Source organism: Sprattus sprattus (genome assembly GCF_963457725.1).
Source record: "Sprattus sprattus genome assembly, chromosome: 9".
Taxonomy (NCBI): domain Eukaryota; kingdom Metazoa; phylum Chordata; class Actinopteri; order Clupeiformes; family Clupeidae; genus Sprattus; species Sprattus sprattus.
In genome coordinates, this window is record NC_137928.1 from 31,180,277 (window position 1) to 31,196,022 (window position 15,746).

General features: G+C 40.8%; 1 protein-coding gene across 1 annotated transcript; it reads left to right on the forward strand.

Annotated features, from left to right (window-relative positions):
* Window positions 1-324: 324 nt before the first annotated feature.
* On the forward strand, window positions 325-11,667 carry LOC308370512 (arsenite methyltransferase). Its single transcript, XM_080845172.1, has 11 exons — window positions 325-596; window positions 894-970; window positions 6,830-6,963; window positions 7,743-7,893; window positions 7,983-8,119; window positions 8,385-8,454; window positions 8,951-9,032; window positions 9,388-9,519; window positions 9,852-9,994; window positions 10,300-10,413; window positions 10,686-11,667. The coding sequence occupies exons 2-11, from the start codon at window positions 941-943 to the stop codon at window positions 10,830-10,832; spliced, it is 1,140 nt and encodes a 379-aa protein (XP_080701298.1). The 5' UTR covers window positions 325-596; window positions 894-940; the 3' UTR covers window positions 10,833-11,667.
* Window positions 11,668-15,746: the final 4,079 nt, after the last annotated feature.

The window sequence follows — 15,746 nt, forward strand, 5'->3', positions numbered from 1 at the left end:
GCAATAATATGAGTCAGCTCTTCATTGCATATTGTTACAAAGTAGCCTTCCAGGATAACTCTACCTCGTTCATTTTATTTTACATGTCATGGTCAAGCAACATTGTTACAGAGAGGTCCTTAATCCTGGTGGAAGGTTGTTGATATTTAAGCTCAACAGCCAATCAAATTCCTTCCGAGGTCCTAAAGCAACGTTGCTGATTGGCTGGAATAGTGTACAGTTCGGTCCCAGGCACTTTGATTGCCATTTACTGTGCAGCCAGCTGCAGCAGTGCATTAACAGCAGCTTTTAGAACAAACACAGTCGACGGACAGCTAGATTTACTTGAGGAGTATTCCGCTGAATATGAAAAAGTTTGAATGGCTTATCAAAAATTTCGCCTTTAAATCTCAATTGTTTAAATCATTTCACAGGAATCAGCTGACGCATCTGTAGCGAAGTTGGTAAACGCTGTTACAGCCACACGTTAATCACTAGTTAGACTGGAACCGTCTGGTTAAACAAATTCCCACAAATTACACCACAACACCGGAAATTATCCGTTGGGTGACTACGGCGAACTTGTTAAAGCCTACCCGGTCTTTCAAGAGGCTGAAGTAAGGATCAAACCAATCATTGATTATCTTCGTTTAAAACATTTAAATCGCGCACACGTCGACGTCACACTCTTAGCCAAGTTATTGTAATGCTATCGTAAAACGAGCGGAACGATTATCAAACTCCTGACCTTGTTAGCTGACTTACCCACATACCTACCGAACTGAAATATCTTGAAATAGTATAATATCCTTTTGATAGAAGCTAACGTTATCCTGGTTTAATAAAATTGTGTTTGTTTTGTGCCCGTTGTTGGTAGATGCAATGCTTACATTGGTCATGTGTTTTCTCTGCAGCAGTAATCAACAAAGGCCAACAAAGTTACACACTCAAAGAACGGAATATGGCGTCGCAAGTGCACGAAAATGTCAAGGTAGGCTACAGTGCACATCTGTTGTATATATTTCTGTATACCATGCATGGCAGGCCACAAAGACATAGTGCCATACCACACAAACTACCGCAAAAAGTTTCAAGTTCATATGAAGCTTATGGGCTTAGATTTGTCTCAAAAATAACTGCAAATGCACAGAGGGTGATCTACAAATATGCCTTGAGTTGTACACGTGTTTTGCAATCCACAAATACAAATTTCCGATTTGTAACTTGTGTGTTGGTTTTTACAAATACATGTGTGTTTGTAAATATATCATTTTCCATTTGTAAAACAAAAAGACATTTGTGAAACTGAAAATTATGTTTGTGAAAAAAAAGGCATTTGTGAAACTGAAAATTATGTTTGTGAAAAAAAAGGCAGTTTCATTTGTGAAACTGAAAATTCTGTTTGTGAATCGTGGCTCAGCATTTGTGCATCTCCATTCACACGTTCGCATTTTTGAGACAATCGTTCCGCAATTTTGAGACATTGGCTGCGTCTGAATAGTCTTAAAATGCTGTCTTAGCACCCTGGTGTCTTAGAAGAAGAGAAGGAAGCACTGTCCGATTCTGCTTAAGTTTTTTCTCAAGGGTCATAAGACACCTTAGAATACGTCATATAACGGTCATTTTTCAAGGAACCATCGGTGTAGCCTTGATGCTGTCCAGTGGAGGTTCTTCCATTGAGGAAACGGATGAAGAACCTCCCCAAACTTTTTGAGAAATGTATTTTTGTAATTGAACTGACTAAATTCCTTTAAAAATGCAGTTTGATATCAGTATTTAATACTATGCATATTATAATTTGTTTCCCTGAGTTAAAATAACATTAGCACCCCCTATCGTAACAAGAAATTACTGCACGGAGGACGTCCTCCCTTTGGCTCCCATTGAGATCAATGTAATCTGTCTCTGATACTGGCGGTTCTTGGGGCTCATTCACTTACATTGCCCAGGGGAGGAAAGACCTCCCTAGCGTCTGAGTCTGCGCCAACATCGCTTAACCAATAAACAACGGATTTGGCGGTGGAGGGAGGGGATTAGACATTAATACCGAAAGAAGTTGCCGTCTTCAACCATTCTGCAGGATATCGATAACTCTTCACCCTTAAAGAGTGTTGTAGAAAGATTGCAAATAAAGAGGATGTGCAATGGAGAACGAAGATATTGTTCATGTTTTATTGAACAAACCGTTTCATTCTTTGGGCTACAGAGAGAAGGTTAGTATCATAACAAAAGAGACACCTGTTCCAAAAATCCAAGTCAGTAAACCCAATGGTAAAACCGCTGTCGTAATGCTAACTGGAATGCGAAATACTTATAGCTCACTGGTACCATAAAAAAACAATCGGCTGTACTGTTTTGTTTTTAAATCGTTCATACGCCTATTGTTAGTCTGACTGTTCACGTTCAGCTGACATTCTGAATGGAAATTGTTAATGAATGTTTCAGAACGCGATGTGTTTCGTATCTGTTCTAATTAGCCTACACATTGACCAACATTCTGAAACATCCATTAACATCCAATTTTGCCACAAACAATGTTAGGCAAACAGCCCATGTTAATAGTTCTGAAATAATGTTCTCTTACTTGTTGCCTTTGTAACTTGTTGTTTAATATTGTGGAAAGGATGTTAGTGAATGATTCAGAGCATTTTAAATGGCATCACTTTTGGTCTTGTGTCAAAACAATTGCAGCTGAAAATAAAAATAGTCAAATAAATTGGGTAGGCCCAAAATTTAGAATGTAGTTTTTTAAATCAAGAGTTGGCCTGATTTGACTAATTGGCTTTGCATCCTTTCCTTCTGGCCTTGTCTAGTCCAAAGACATGCTGCCCACCAGCTTTTTAAGTACAATGGTGCCACACTGGTGGCTTTGTATCAATTGTATCCCTGCCTGCTATTTTGTAGTACTGTAGGCCACAAAAACATCCTGAAACAACTTGTATCTCACATACTTATGCCACCAACGGAATAAGCAGGCCAATGGCAACCAGGCGCACAGTCCTTCCTCCCTCACTTTAAAAACCACCAGCCGCCACTGATGCTGTCTACTACCCACAAACCTTTGCGCCACAACCCTCCGGCAACTGAAAATGTAAACAAAGACGGCGGACCAACTCCGCTGACGGTCGTGTTTTGTATGTAAATGTACATGTTTTCAGCGTTTTCGCGCTTAGATTTTTCAAAAGTTACCGAGAAATAGACACCGCACTATCCGATAACACCATCATTGTAACCATCAATAATGGTTGATGTGATTTGAGAGGCGTCAGTCAGACAACTTTCTAACATCAGTACGTTAGCCTACGTAAGTTAGCTACGTAAGTAACCTACGTTCTTTCAGCATACTAACGACATAAAAGAACATTCGTAAACAAGGTTTTTTTTTAATAATCTCACCCTTAAAAATGACCTCATGCAAGACAGCTGTCTGACAGCTGTCTGGATTAGACACCAAGGTTGTAAAACAGCTCTCTTACATTTAAGACTATTCAGACGCAGCCATTCTTTCCACCACAAACTCGTAAGCTCGTGATTCACGAGCACCATCCAGCAGATGGCGCTGTTGTTCACTGATATATCTTTAGCTCGACTTAAGTGGGCCATCATTTCTGCGGGAAAACCTTCGAAACCATGGCCGGACAAGCAGAGCAGCCACCTTCCTTTGTGAGTACAAAGAATTTTCCAACAAATTTTCCTTGTCCTTTATTAAGATACATCTAGTATCATTATTAATCAATCAATCTTACATATTTCAGTAGAGGTGGTGTCTAGATTACGACTGGTGCCTTGTTTGGATTTCAACTGAAATGTGTTTTCCGTTTTTTTTTATGTTAAAAATCAGTTATCCTGGTTGACACAGAAAATTAATATTAAGTAACATGTACCCCAAAAGCTGTCAATAGGTCTGGGGCTTTAATAGGTGTCGTTATGATGGCTACCTGAGGAATCGGGGCTAACGTTAAGTCTACTATTATGTTGTGCTTCGAGACCAACATTTGAATCGCTAACGCTTGGGTGTGTGACACATAGGAGTGACAGAGTAACCGTTTAAAGTAGCCCACTTCAGCTTCAATAGTAAAATCTATTTTCAGGGTTTTCATGGACGCGTACTTACTGTTAATATTTCATGAACGTAGTGGAAACCTGTTAGCTCACGTTAGATGATATTTGGTTGATATGCTTTGATCATTTGGTGGGAATGCTTTAACTTTCCTAGCTTGCTAGATATCCTAGCTAACATAGCGTTGCTGGTGAACGTTAGTTAACCATCTCCCTTAGTTGAGTCATTTAGCAGAGAAGTAATGTAATGTTTGTTCATTAACGTTTTTTTATTCAGTTGTCGGTGAGCAATGGTAAATGAGTAGTGGTTTGTTTTGGAGGATAAGACTCATGTACCACTAAAGTTTGCCTTTTATCTAACATTGAAATACTGATAGCAAGGTGGTAGATGTCATTTTTGTAAGTTAATTTTAGCTAATGAGTTACCTTGACAGATACAATATTATATATATAAGCCAAGATAAAAGTTTTCAAGAGTACAGCTGTCATTTGGGAGGGCTTCTCCTGTCGTCATTCATTATAACAAAGAAACTGTTTTTAAGTCTGCTGGTTGCACAGACATGTACCAGTTGGCAACCAAGAGAACAGCTGATGTGTGTGTGTGTGTGTGTGTGTGTGTGTGTGTGTGTGTGTGTGTGTGTGTGTGGTTTGTGATCTTTGCTGTTAAATGTGCTGTATGGCAGATAGGTTCTAGCCTGTAATATCTTGTACCACCTCCACCACTCACTGCTTTTCATGATACTCCTGTGACTCTTAATTGTCAATGTTTTGTTGTGTTGCAGACAGGATATGTTGAAGAAGAGGCTGACTTTGCAGAGACTGTCAACAGATACACTCGTGGACATGCTACCTTATCCATCAGGAAACCACACAGTCAAGGGAGTTTAGCCAGACAGACAGCGAGACTGAAAAAGGGACAACAAAGTGCCAAACAACACAAGAGAATGCAAGGACACTATATACAGCAGTGTTGTTCTTAAAAAGACATCTTAGTGACAAACTGTTGTTCCCCTTGCACTAAACAATCTAGTTAGCTGAATTATAGGCACCACTGAGGAGCCAACACTGGATCATTAAGTCAACATTGCTGATGACTTGCATTTGAAAGTGTTTTCTGTTTGTCAAGACATTGTGTACCTTGCTTCCAAGGGCTGTAAGCAGACACAGTAAGGGCTTTTGTACACTTTTATGTGTCATATTTCATATTTTTCATAAAGATTGTTTTTATGGTTCATCAGTGTTGTTTTCATTTGTGGAAGAATGAATGAATGAACGAACGAGCAAATTGTTGGTGTAAGTGCAATAACTGCCTTTTATTGATACAAAGATGGAGGTTTATTTGTCACATACATAGAAATACTAACATAAAGCATGTAGTGAGATTTCGTTTGGTGTTAAGCTTTTTCTGTGCGAGTGTGAAGAAAGAAAGATCAAGAAATATTTTTCATAAATAGTAAGAGGGAATATAAAGTGCAGTGTGTGTACAGTCGATGTGCAAGTGTGAAAGAAAGTGTAATTGCAGTTTATAAAGTCATTTGTGTTCAGGATACAGAATGCTTGAGGAAAGTAGCTCGTCCTCATTCTCTCTGCTCTGATCTTGTAGCAGCAGAGACATTTGCCTGACCTCAGTATTTCGAAAAGTCCCTGGTCAGGATGTTAGGAATCCTCTACAATACTTTGGGCCCTGGTACATAGTCTTCTCTTGTAAGTCTCCTGCAGAATAGGGAGAGATGCTCTGATGGTGCGGTGCTGCAGTTACAGCCTGTACAGTTCCCATACAAAGTGATGATGCTGTCAGGACACTATTCACAGCTGACGTACGAAGTACAGTCTTTGCCTTGATTTATTCAGTGTGTGCTGGGTGTTCAGTTTTCACAGTCCATGTTAGATCGTCAGTAAGGTGTATTCCCAGGTATGTCAAACTTGATCTAAATGACTTAACATAAAATGAAATAATCGTATATTTGCCTCATTGTTCTTCTTGGACGCGGCAATGCATACAGCACTATTTAGAATCAATTTAGTCCACTTTTGAGGATGTTCGGATGTTTTCCTCTCTATTGGTAATGTTGAATCTAACCATGCAACCTTTCCATTCTGTTGACAAAAAGCAGCTACCTCATTGGTGTAGATTAGAACGATCACTTGTCGAACCGTGCCACCATTCGCAACCAAGATCCTATTACACTCTGAAGAAACTAGTTCTGAATAAAATAAAGCAGACCGTAGAATTGACTGAAAATTCAGCGATGAACTTTTTTTTTGGTATGTTAGCACGACTCGTTCTTTTTTATGAGCTAAAGATTGTGTAGATGCCAGACAGTGGAGCGGGTTGAAACGAAAACAGGGTTCACCTTATGGCCTATAAGGCGAGGTAAAGATATATCAGTGAACAACAGCGCCATCTGCTGGATGGTGCTCGTGAATCACAAGCTTACGAGTTTGTGGTGGAAAGAATGTCTCAAAAATGCGAACGTGTGAATGGGGATGCACAAATGCTGAGCCACGATTCACAAACAGAATTTTCAGTTTTACAAATGCCTTTTTTTCACAAACATAATTTTCAGTTTCACAAATGTCTTTTTGTTTTACAAATGGAAAATTATATATTTACAAACACACATGTATTTGTAAAAACCAACACACAAGTTACAAATCGGAAATTTGTATTTGTGGATTGCAAAACACGTGTACAACTCAAGGCATATTTGTAGATCACCCTCTGTGCATTTGCAGTTATTTTTGAGACAAATCTAAGCCCATACTTATGCGCCCCACCGACTTCCCACAGAACTATTATGGCTCGCGCTTGGAAACATCTGCAGATCTCCAGACGAATGCCGCGTCCTGCTCCATGCCTTCACGGCTAATGCTGAAGAGCGCCTGTGAGGCCTTAAAACTAGTTCACCCCGAGGTGTGCAAAAGGTAACCCTACCCTCACCCCTGGGGAAGCTGTTATTGATCATCCGACTAGTGTTTTGTGGAGTTACTTCATTATAGTAATACATGTTTTATACATGCCACATATTAGCTCATTTGTACTTGTAATTTATGAAATTGCAAATCATGGCAGAAATACGGTTATATTTACCTTATTTTAAGATTTATGTAATTCATATAAATGATGCATTATAATAAAGTTATTATGATAGCATTAGTAGTTGTTGTAGTTATGTAGTAATAATAATGATGACTGATCATGCATAATCATTTGCTGTTGTCAGAATCTCGGGTCATAAACATTTTAAAATCACATAACAGATCAAATTCATTTAAAAAACAAATATTCATCTCTCTTCACTCAAAAGTTTGTTGGAGAAAGGATTTGTTCCCATTGAGGAACTACAGGATTGACCAGGCCTATCCACCTTCACACCAATGAAATATTTAAAGAATTCTGACTGAAAGAAAAACAAATGATGAATAATCCTGGGCTTCTTTGAACAGAATGACAGTTTTGATATAAAGACAAGTGACTAGATAGCCTACTAACTGGCTAGCCTGCTAATTCGCTCACTAGTTCAGTCTGTTATGCTATTTCCACACGCTACACCATGCCCATTCAAAGCGTTGGAAACATATTATTATGCTGTCATGGGTTCGCACCGTAAATGACCCAAAGATCATCTGAAAATGAAGGTCACTCTTTACCTGTGGCATAGACTGGACAAACATTCATTAATATGCTGTTGGGGTTGCTGCAGGTTCTTTGGCTGTGGTCTGATCTTCCCAGACAAACTGGAGGGATGTCAGGTGTTGGATCTGGGCAGTGGTTCGGGACGGGACTGCTACACCCTCAGCAGACTTGTTGGGGAACACGGTCATGTGACTGGCATTGACATGACAGAATCACTGGTGGGTATAGAAAATAAGCTTCTAAGCACTTGGATGGGCCCTATGGTCAAATGTGTTTATGTGACCTTCCTATCTCTCTCCACCAATAGATCTCTGCCTCGCAGAAGTTTATTCAGTACCACCAGGAGAAGTTTGGTTACGGAAAACCTAACACTGTTTTTGTTCAAGGCTATCTGGAGAAGCTTGATGAAGCTGGGATACATAGCAACTCTTTGGATGTGCTGGTGTAGGTTGGACTATCTTCACTGTCCCTTTATGTTTCAGTGTGGTGCATGAACAGAAGACTAGTCACACAAAAAGATTAGATGTGAACTGTCTGTGGCTTGTGGTGAGGCACACTCCTGCAGGCTCCTGGCTTAATGCAGGTCTAACTGTGTGATATGCTTTATGCAGGTCTAACTGGCAGGTCTATCTGTGTGATATTCTTTGTGCAGGTCTTAACTGTGTGATGTGCTTTATGCAGGTCTAACTTTGTTATATGCTCTGTGCAGGTCTAACTGTGTGATATGCTTGTGCCCTGACAAGCAGACCGTGCTAATGGAAGCCTACAGAGTGCTCAAGGTGAGCGTTCGCCACCCCCCCTCCCTCCACAATGTGTCAAGGGGAAATATGGAGATGGGACTTCAGCTCCCACCTGGGGACACACAGTAAAGAGAAAAAGTGTCCCTTTAAAATTTTACAGCCTTGCATACATTACGTCCAGTCGGGTTTGACCTTCAGCAAGGCTGCCAAGCCATAAGTATATCTAGCCATGTGTGAGGAATATCATATACACATATATTTTGTCATGATTAAATAAATCAAAAATCAGCCATGTAAAACCATAAAACCTTAAAGGGGTATCCGCTGATTCGACATGTTCCAAACCGCACCCTGTTATGTACCATAAAGAGTGGACCAGCCTAGTGTCAGCCATTCTGCTCTGTGGAATTCACCATGATGATTATTACAGAAGCTTATAGGAAAACAAAACCCAGTTACATATTTAGATATACAATTTAGTATAATCTTAATTTACATGCTGTATCATTTTGTCATGACATTATTTGTCTTTTAGGAAGGAGGGGAATTCCACTTCAGTGATATGTACGCCAGTGAAGTTGTGCCAGACTCCTTCAAGGAAGACCCTGTTTTGTGGGGTAAATACTTCATGCTTTCTTAGGTACTAGCATTAGCACTGATTATAAGAGGACAGATAAGTGGAGATTTGCTCAGTGATCCTGTGACGATGTGATCGTCACTTCAGATGAGTATGTGCTCTGACTGCCATGCCATCGAGCCTGGCTCGTAGGCGTTGCGGTCAGAGTTTCATGTTTGGCACCCTGTAGACCCGGGTTCGAGTCCGGGTGGAGTGACCACGCTCTCCCTTCGTTACAGATCCCAATTCTAGATCTAGGCCACAGGATACAGGATAGTATGGTTCATTTCTCACACCAAAACAGATGAATAACATGTCTGGATATATCTAATCATTGGATTCTGAATGGATGGTAGGTGAAGGAATGGCCGGCTCCCTCTACTGGCAGGATTTCATATCGCTGGTGAAGGAGATTGGCTTCAGCACTCCCTACCTGGTGGCTGCAAGTCACATTGTGGTGCACAACTGCCAACTTCTAAAAAAAGCTGGTAATTAAGTTTAAGTACAGGTGCTACCCTGTAAGACTCTCTTTTCGCCTCTTTCTCTACTTACCGGTTGTAGGTTAAAGAACCATTCACTCATACACCCTTATTCCACATAATCCCTTATTTTCACTAATAAACTATGTCTGTGGTCGATACAGGTTGTCTATTTCATTTAAATTCATATCAGTAAGTTGTTACATCTACATCTACTTTGTGGCTATTATTGTCAGATGTAGAACTTTCTAATTGAGTAAGGGTGTTATTGACAGTGATTATAATCTTAGATAACGTGTTTACAACTCTCTTAGAGTAAAATTTTAAACTGCCATCCACAGGTGGTGTTAAATATGCATCTGGAACATACCGTCTCTTTAAATTACCCAAGACCACCTTGGAGAAGAAAGCCCTGGTGACATACAAAGGAACGGTGTTGGATTGTGCAGAGCAGTTGGACTTTGATGCCTCCCACACCTTTAAAGTATAGTACCCTGAGCGTGGTCCGTCAGCATGGCTCAGACTAGGGGCAGCATTGATCTGTTGTCATGCTATCCTCTACACTGCTGTGACTATTAATACCTCAGATTGCAATGACATGCATCTATCATTTCACTTCATACAAACAGTGTACCACAAACAACAACGCAAAAATGAGTAAATAAATTAACAATTGAACTAGTGACGTGATAAATAAACTTTGTCACAAAAGCAATAATACAAATGATGAAAAGAAATGGGGATTTGTGTTATTAACGTCAATGTGAATGTTTTCTGATGATGCGTTAGACGAATCATGCAGTGGAGGTAGATGGAGAGATGGCCGCTGTACTGCAGTGTTCTCGCTTCTCTACAGACTTCAGCATCCAGATGTTGGACACTCCTCATCAGAATCCCTTAAAGGTAGAAAGACATTTTCAGCTGTTATGTTCTGTCCATGTTTTCAAGAACAAGCGTTTTACTGAGCATCTGTGAAATGGGTGACTTTAAGTCTCCTATTATGGGTTTGCTACCAGGAAAGTCAGCTGTGCCATTGCGTTGATGCTGAATAGTTAATTAACTGTATGTGTGTGTGTGTGTGTGTGTGTCTCTGTGTGTGTGTACATATATATGTGTGTGTGTGTGTGTGTGTGTGTTTGTTGGATGTGTGTGTGTGTCTGTGTGTATGTGTGCAGTACTGCCACCTCAGCCCTTTCCGACTGGCTGACAGACTGGGGGCCTCCGTAAAGCAGTGTTCTAAGACAGGAGGCGTGGGCGGCTCGGATGGGACACCCAGCGGAGCATGTGACGGGAGTGGGACGGCTGGGGGCTGTGGACAGTGAGGAGGAACACTGTGGATGCCATACTGTTAAGCAGGACTGCCTGAATGCCTAGGACTGAGTGGTAGAACATAATAGAAATCACATGGCCTTTCGCTGAACTCACTGTTGTGATACAAAGATGTGTTTAACAGAAGAAATACTTCTGGTATGATCACAAATGCAGTTGCTGTGCTATTATTTGTAATTATATGCAATGAATTGAGCTATTAAATGTCAATGGAATTTGGTTATAGTCGGGCATATTGGGTAGCTAAAAATAATCACCATGATCCAGTCAGCTATGACTGTCATATCAGTTACCCCAAAGACCTTTATCTGACCAGTGGGATTTGTGATGTCAAACACTGTCATACACACAGTATATTTCATTGAAGAGCTGTCTTTTTAAACTAATGCTGTCTTATTTTGTAAGTGGAATTGAACTCTGAGCAAATCTCTTGTTGCCTAAAATGTGTAATGGTTAGGTCTTTCTTGCTGCAGAATGTTGACATGATTGCTACTGCTTCTGAAATAAATCTAGTTAGAAGCGAATTGCCTTAATTCACATTGAGCAAAGTAGTGAGCGCGCTGGTCAGGTATGTTTTCTATGGAGATGTATTTCACTATCGTCATCTTCATGTAGTAGTGAGCGAGCTGGTCAGGTTTGTTCAGGGCCGGTCCTACCTACAGGCAATAGGCGGTTGCCTAGGACGCCCCTGAAAACTTCGCCCAGCAAAAAATTATAATAATTATTATTTTTGCTGGGAAATCAATATTTTGACATAAAAAAAAATGGTTTTGTCAGAACATGCTAGCACATTGAGGGGTATGGTTTGAGTGAGTGTGTACAAGCAACGTCGACGAAAGAAACTAGGAAGAGTCAAAAGCCACCCGGGGCGCAATTCAAAAAGAAAAAGGAAGAAGAGAAACGTGCCAAGGAGAAAGGTAAATTCCTAAATCCTGTTCTTAGCCTAGAATGAATCCCAGATAAGAAAACTTTCATGAAAGACAGAATTGCCCCAGGCACTTTAGTGGAGGAAAATATGTACCTTATCATTTAAAGCATTCCTACTCCGTTACAGAGGCGGGTAGGCCTATATCAAAAATAATATGTCCATTTATAAAACAATTGGGTTCTAGCGTGTAATTTAGCTGTTTCTGATTGGACGAGAGACGTTCCATGCTATAGGTTATTCGTCAACATACCTACAGTTACGGGACTTTTCACAGCTAAAAATAAATCATTCAAAGTTTTTAAAATTCCAAACCAAGACGTTGACAATGGAACTATTTTTTGTTGCGGAGAAACAATGGCGAAATAAACCATTTTGAATCAATAACTTCGTGTTGAAATGTTAATTTGTTGACTGTAGAATTGTTTTATAAAAGCAATATAGCACTCGTGGGAGTGGGGTAAGGGATAATCCCACGGGTGTTGTTGCCTACGCCACTCGGCCTGGCGGCCTCGGTGGCTACGGCCGAACACCACCCGTGGGATTATCCCTTACCTACCCCACTCCCACTCGTGCTATATTGCTTAATTATTATATGGCAAAGACAGTACGAGCATTCTGATTGGCTAATGGGTAGTCATGCCAGCCGCGTATTGACGTTCTAGCCAGTCTGCGGTCTGATAAGTATTCTTATTGCACACCCCATCAATCTTAAAAATGAGTGATACCATGTACCAAGTACTAAACATTACATCCTTAAAAATGAGCGATATATCAACAGCCATGAGCATGTATTGATAGAATCAGGACTCCTATTATGAAATTATCTGAGAACAGGAAACCAGTTGAATGTCGTGGTAACATGACAGTTGATGACAGTTGAAGAATAAAGACTCAAGAATTCGAGAACATTTTGATATCGGGTAATACTTTATAGGACTTAGTGCAGGTCAGTACAATTCAGAAGCAGCAAAAATGTGTTATTGAAAGTGATGATGAAGACTTGACTACTATAGTTTGAAAACCTTGTGTTTAACTGTAAATTAAAGCTATTTAAGCTGAGCCCTGTTGTCCGTTTTCTATTGATCATTGTAACTTGAAGTTAGCAAGTCATTGTTTGCTAGGCAACACCTGAAACACTGTGTCGTGAGAAGACTTGAGAGCTGAACAAAACGACATGTTTTTTATTTACAATTACCATTTATTTTCAAAATGAAAACAGCTTAAATGCCATATAATAAACAACTTACTAACCTGGACCGTTCGGTCATGCAGGTATATCAGACTTCGGCCCCGCCGCATCAACCTCGCTGAATCTGAATCTCCACTGAGGGTGTTTTCCTGATATGGATAATATTTTCCCCCCAAAGAACTTGAATGTAAATAAAATCCAACCACAGGTCACTAGCTCCCACTTTAGCAGAATCTAACAGGGAAATATTCTTCACTTACCGGGACTTTAACTGAGTGAGGAAACCATTATTGGTCATAAAGGCAGGTAACCGAAATATTGTACAAATGGATGAAGCTTCTGCTGATACTAGCTGCAATGTTAGCTGTAATCGGTATTCAGGCCCTTTAACATCTCCCCTGGTCAGATACACCGTTAAGCTCAACTTTTTAAACATATCTCTGTTGTCATATGGCTGTAGTAGAAGTTTGGCTTCCAATTAATACATTTTAAACTCAAGGTTGTTTGGAACAGGATGGCCAGAAAAGACAAGAGAACAAAGAGTATCATTCATTCAAAACCCAGCAGGTTCTGCTCTCAGCAGTTAGCAAATAATCCGATGGAATCTGAGGAGGAGCTACTTTGACGAGTGTGTGTTTTGCTTTTGGCCGGTGGTGAGCAGCTGAGACCTTCCACAGATCCTGGACCTGACAGAGCTTATTAAAGGGCCCTCTGGCCGTCCCGGCTACTTTAAGAGTGCTGGCATGGGCAACACAAGCAGCTCTGCCAACGCTGACCCCCTCCCCAGACACTGGGGTAAATACACATCACTCTGCAGGAGTTCCAGAAGGCTCTGGAAGAATCGTGACAACACTGCATTAGTGCCTATTAACTTTGATGGCATTCTGTCTCTCTGTCTAGGTTTAAGATGGGGAAATGACACGGCACTTTTCAGATGCCCTCCTGTGCTGGCACGAGGCAGACTGTCCTTTGAAAACTTCACAGTAGAGCCACGGTAGAAAAGTCAGTCACTATTTATGAAATTGTTTTGTTGGGGGAATGAGACGTTTGATTTGATTGTGAACTTGGTATTGACAAAATAGTACACTTACGGTCATGTGTGAGAGATATAAGTAATTAGTGAGAGTATAGACAAACGTTCCCTTAAATTAAGAGTGTGCAGGTCTTTTACCATTTGGTAGGTTTTTTTTAAAAGTAGTAACTTGTTTTTGTAACATCCTTGGTACATAGTCATGTGATGGTAAGATAAACACACCTGTCCTCCCTACTGTTCACTATTTATTTTTGTACTCTGGCTTGGAAGTTCAGTCAGCACTGGTGCACCTCAGGGATGCGTGCTCTCCCCACTGCTCTTCTCACTCTCCCCAACTGCTGCACCTCAGGAGACCCATCTGTTAAACTCCTAAAATTTGCAGACGACACATCAGTCATCGGCCTCATCCGTGATGATGATGAGTCTGCATATAGACAGGAGGTTGAACAGCTGGCCCTGTGGTGCGGTCGCAACAACCTAGAGCTGAACACGCTTAAAATCGTGGAGATGACAGTGGACTTCAAGAGGAGCCCCCCAGCACTGCCCCCCCCTCACCATACTCAACAGTACTGTGTTGGCTGTTGAATCCTTCAAGTTTCTGGGATCCACTATCTCCAGGAACCTGAAGTGGGAACCCAACATCAACACCATCATTAAGAAGGCCCAGCAGAGGATGTACTTCCTGCGGCAGCTTAGGTGCCAACCTGCCATCACCCAATAGGCTATCTAGCTTTGAGAACAGCATTTACAGCACACCACGGCCAAATACGACTGGGAGACATCTTCCAACAGAGTATCTAGCTTTGAGAACAGCAGGCTGTGTTGATTTGAGCTTCTGAAAAGGCACGTCTGAAGGCTTTTTAGCTGGTTAGCTTTTCTAACCGTAGAAGATACAGTATGCAACCCAACATTTGCTTCTGGAAGTGTGTAAGTAGTGTTCTGGTGTAGGAGGTGTAGAGGTGAGGTTGGTAAAATATCAGAGGAGTTTTAGTGTTTGCCCTGCTCCAAAAAAGATATTCTCTCATGTGGGTGTCATGCTCATAACTAAGTGTAAATTATACCAAAACTGATACCCACATTATATACCACGTTTGCCACAAGATGGCAGCAAAGTCCAAAAGATACTTTCGTGTTTTGTAGGGGTTTGAAAATAATGGCTTTATTCTGGAGTTCCTCTATATGTTGGTAATGTGTTGTACGAGAATCAATACAGACAGCAACAATGCTGACAGAACCAAGATTGTAGAACAACAAAATAATGCCTTAGTAGATTTATAAATTAAAAAAGTTAAGAAAAAAGCATTGCAAATTGTTGCGTTATAAATTAGCTTAAATCAATACGGTCTGTCATATGCAATAAGCTAGATAATGTTGTTTGAGTTTTGCAGAGGATCAATACTGTGGTGTGTGAAGACCTTGTCCATTCGAGCATTGTCTCAGGTCTCATGTCTCATGTGCATTTACACTTATAGAGTATGTGTTGCACTGTAATTGAGTTTGAGGTTCAGGGCAGGCATGACAAGCTAAGACAAAATAAGCTATCACATACACTATCCAATTGCACAACTCCAGATCTTTTCAAGATGTGCAGGAACTTCCTGTGTTTTCCCCTCCTTGTCTGGTGGCCGGTGCGTTGCCAAATGATTGGCAGAGCTTGTACAGGAAGCAGGTGTGCTAGGGAAATAAACAGAGCATAGGGGTGCATGAATGGCTCAGCGTTGTCCTCGCTTCACCCTCAGTAAGCCTGCCCAGAATGG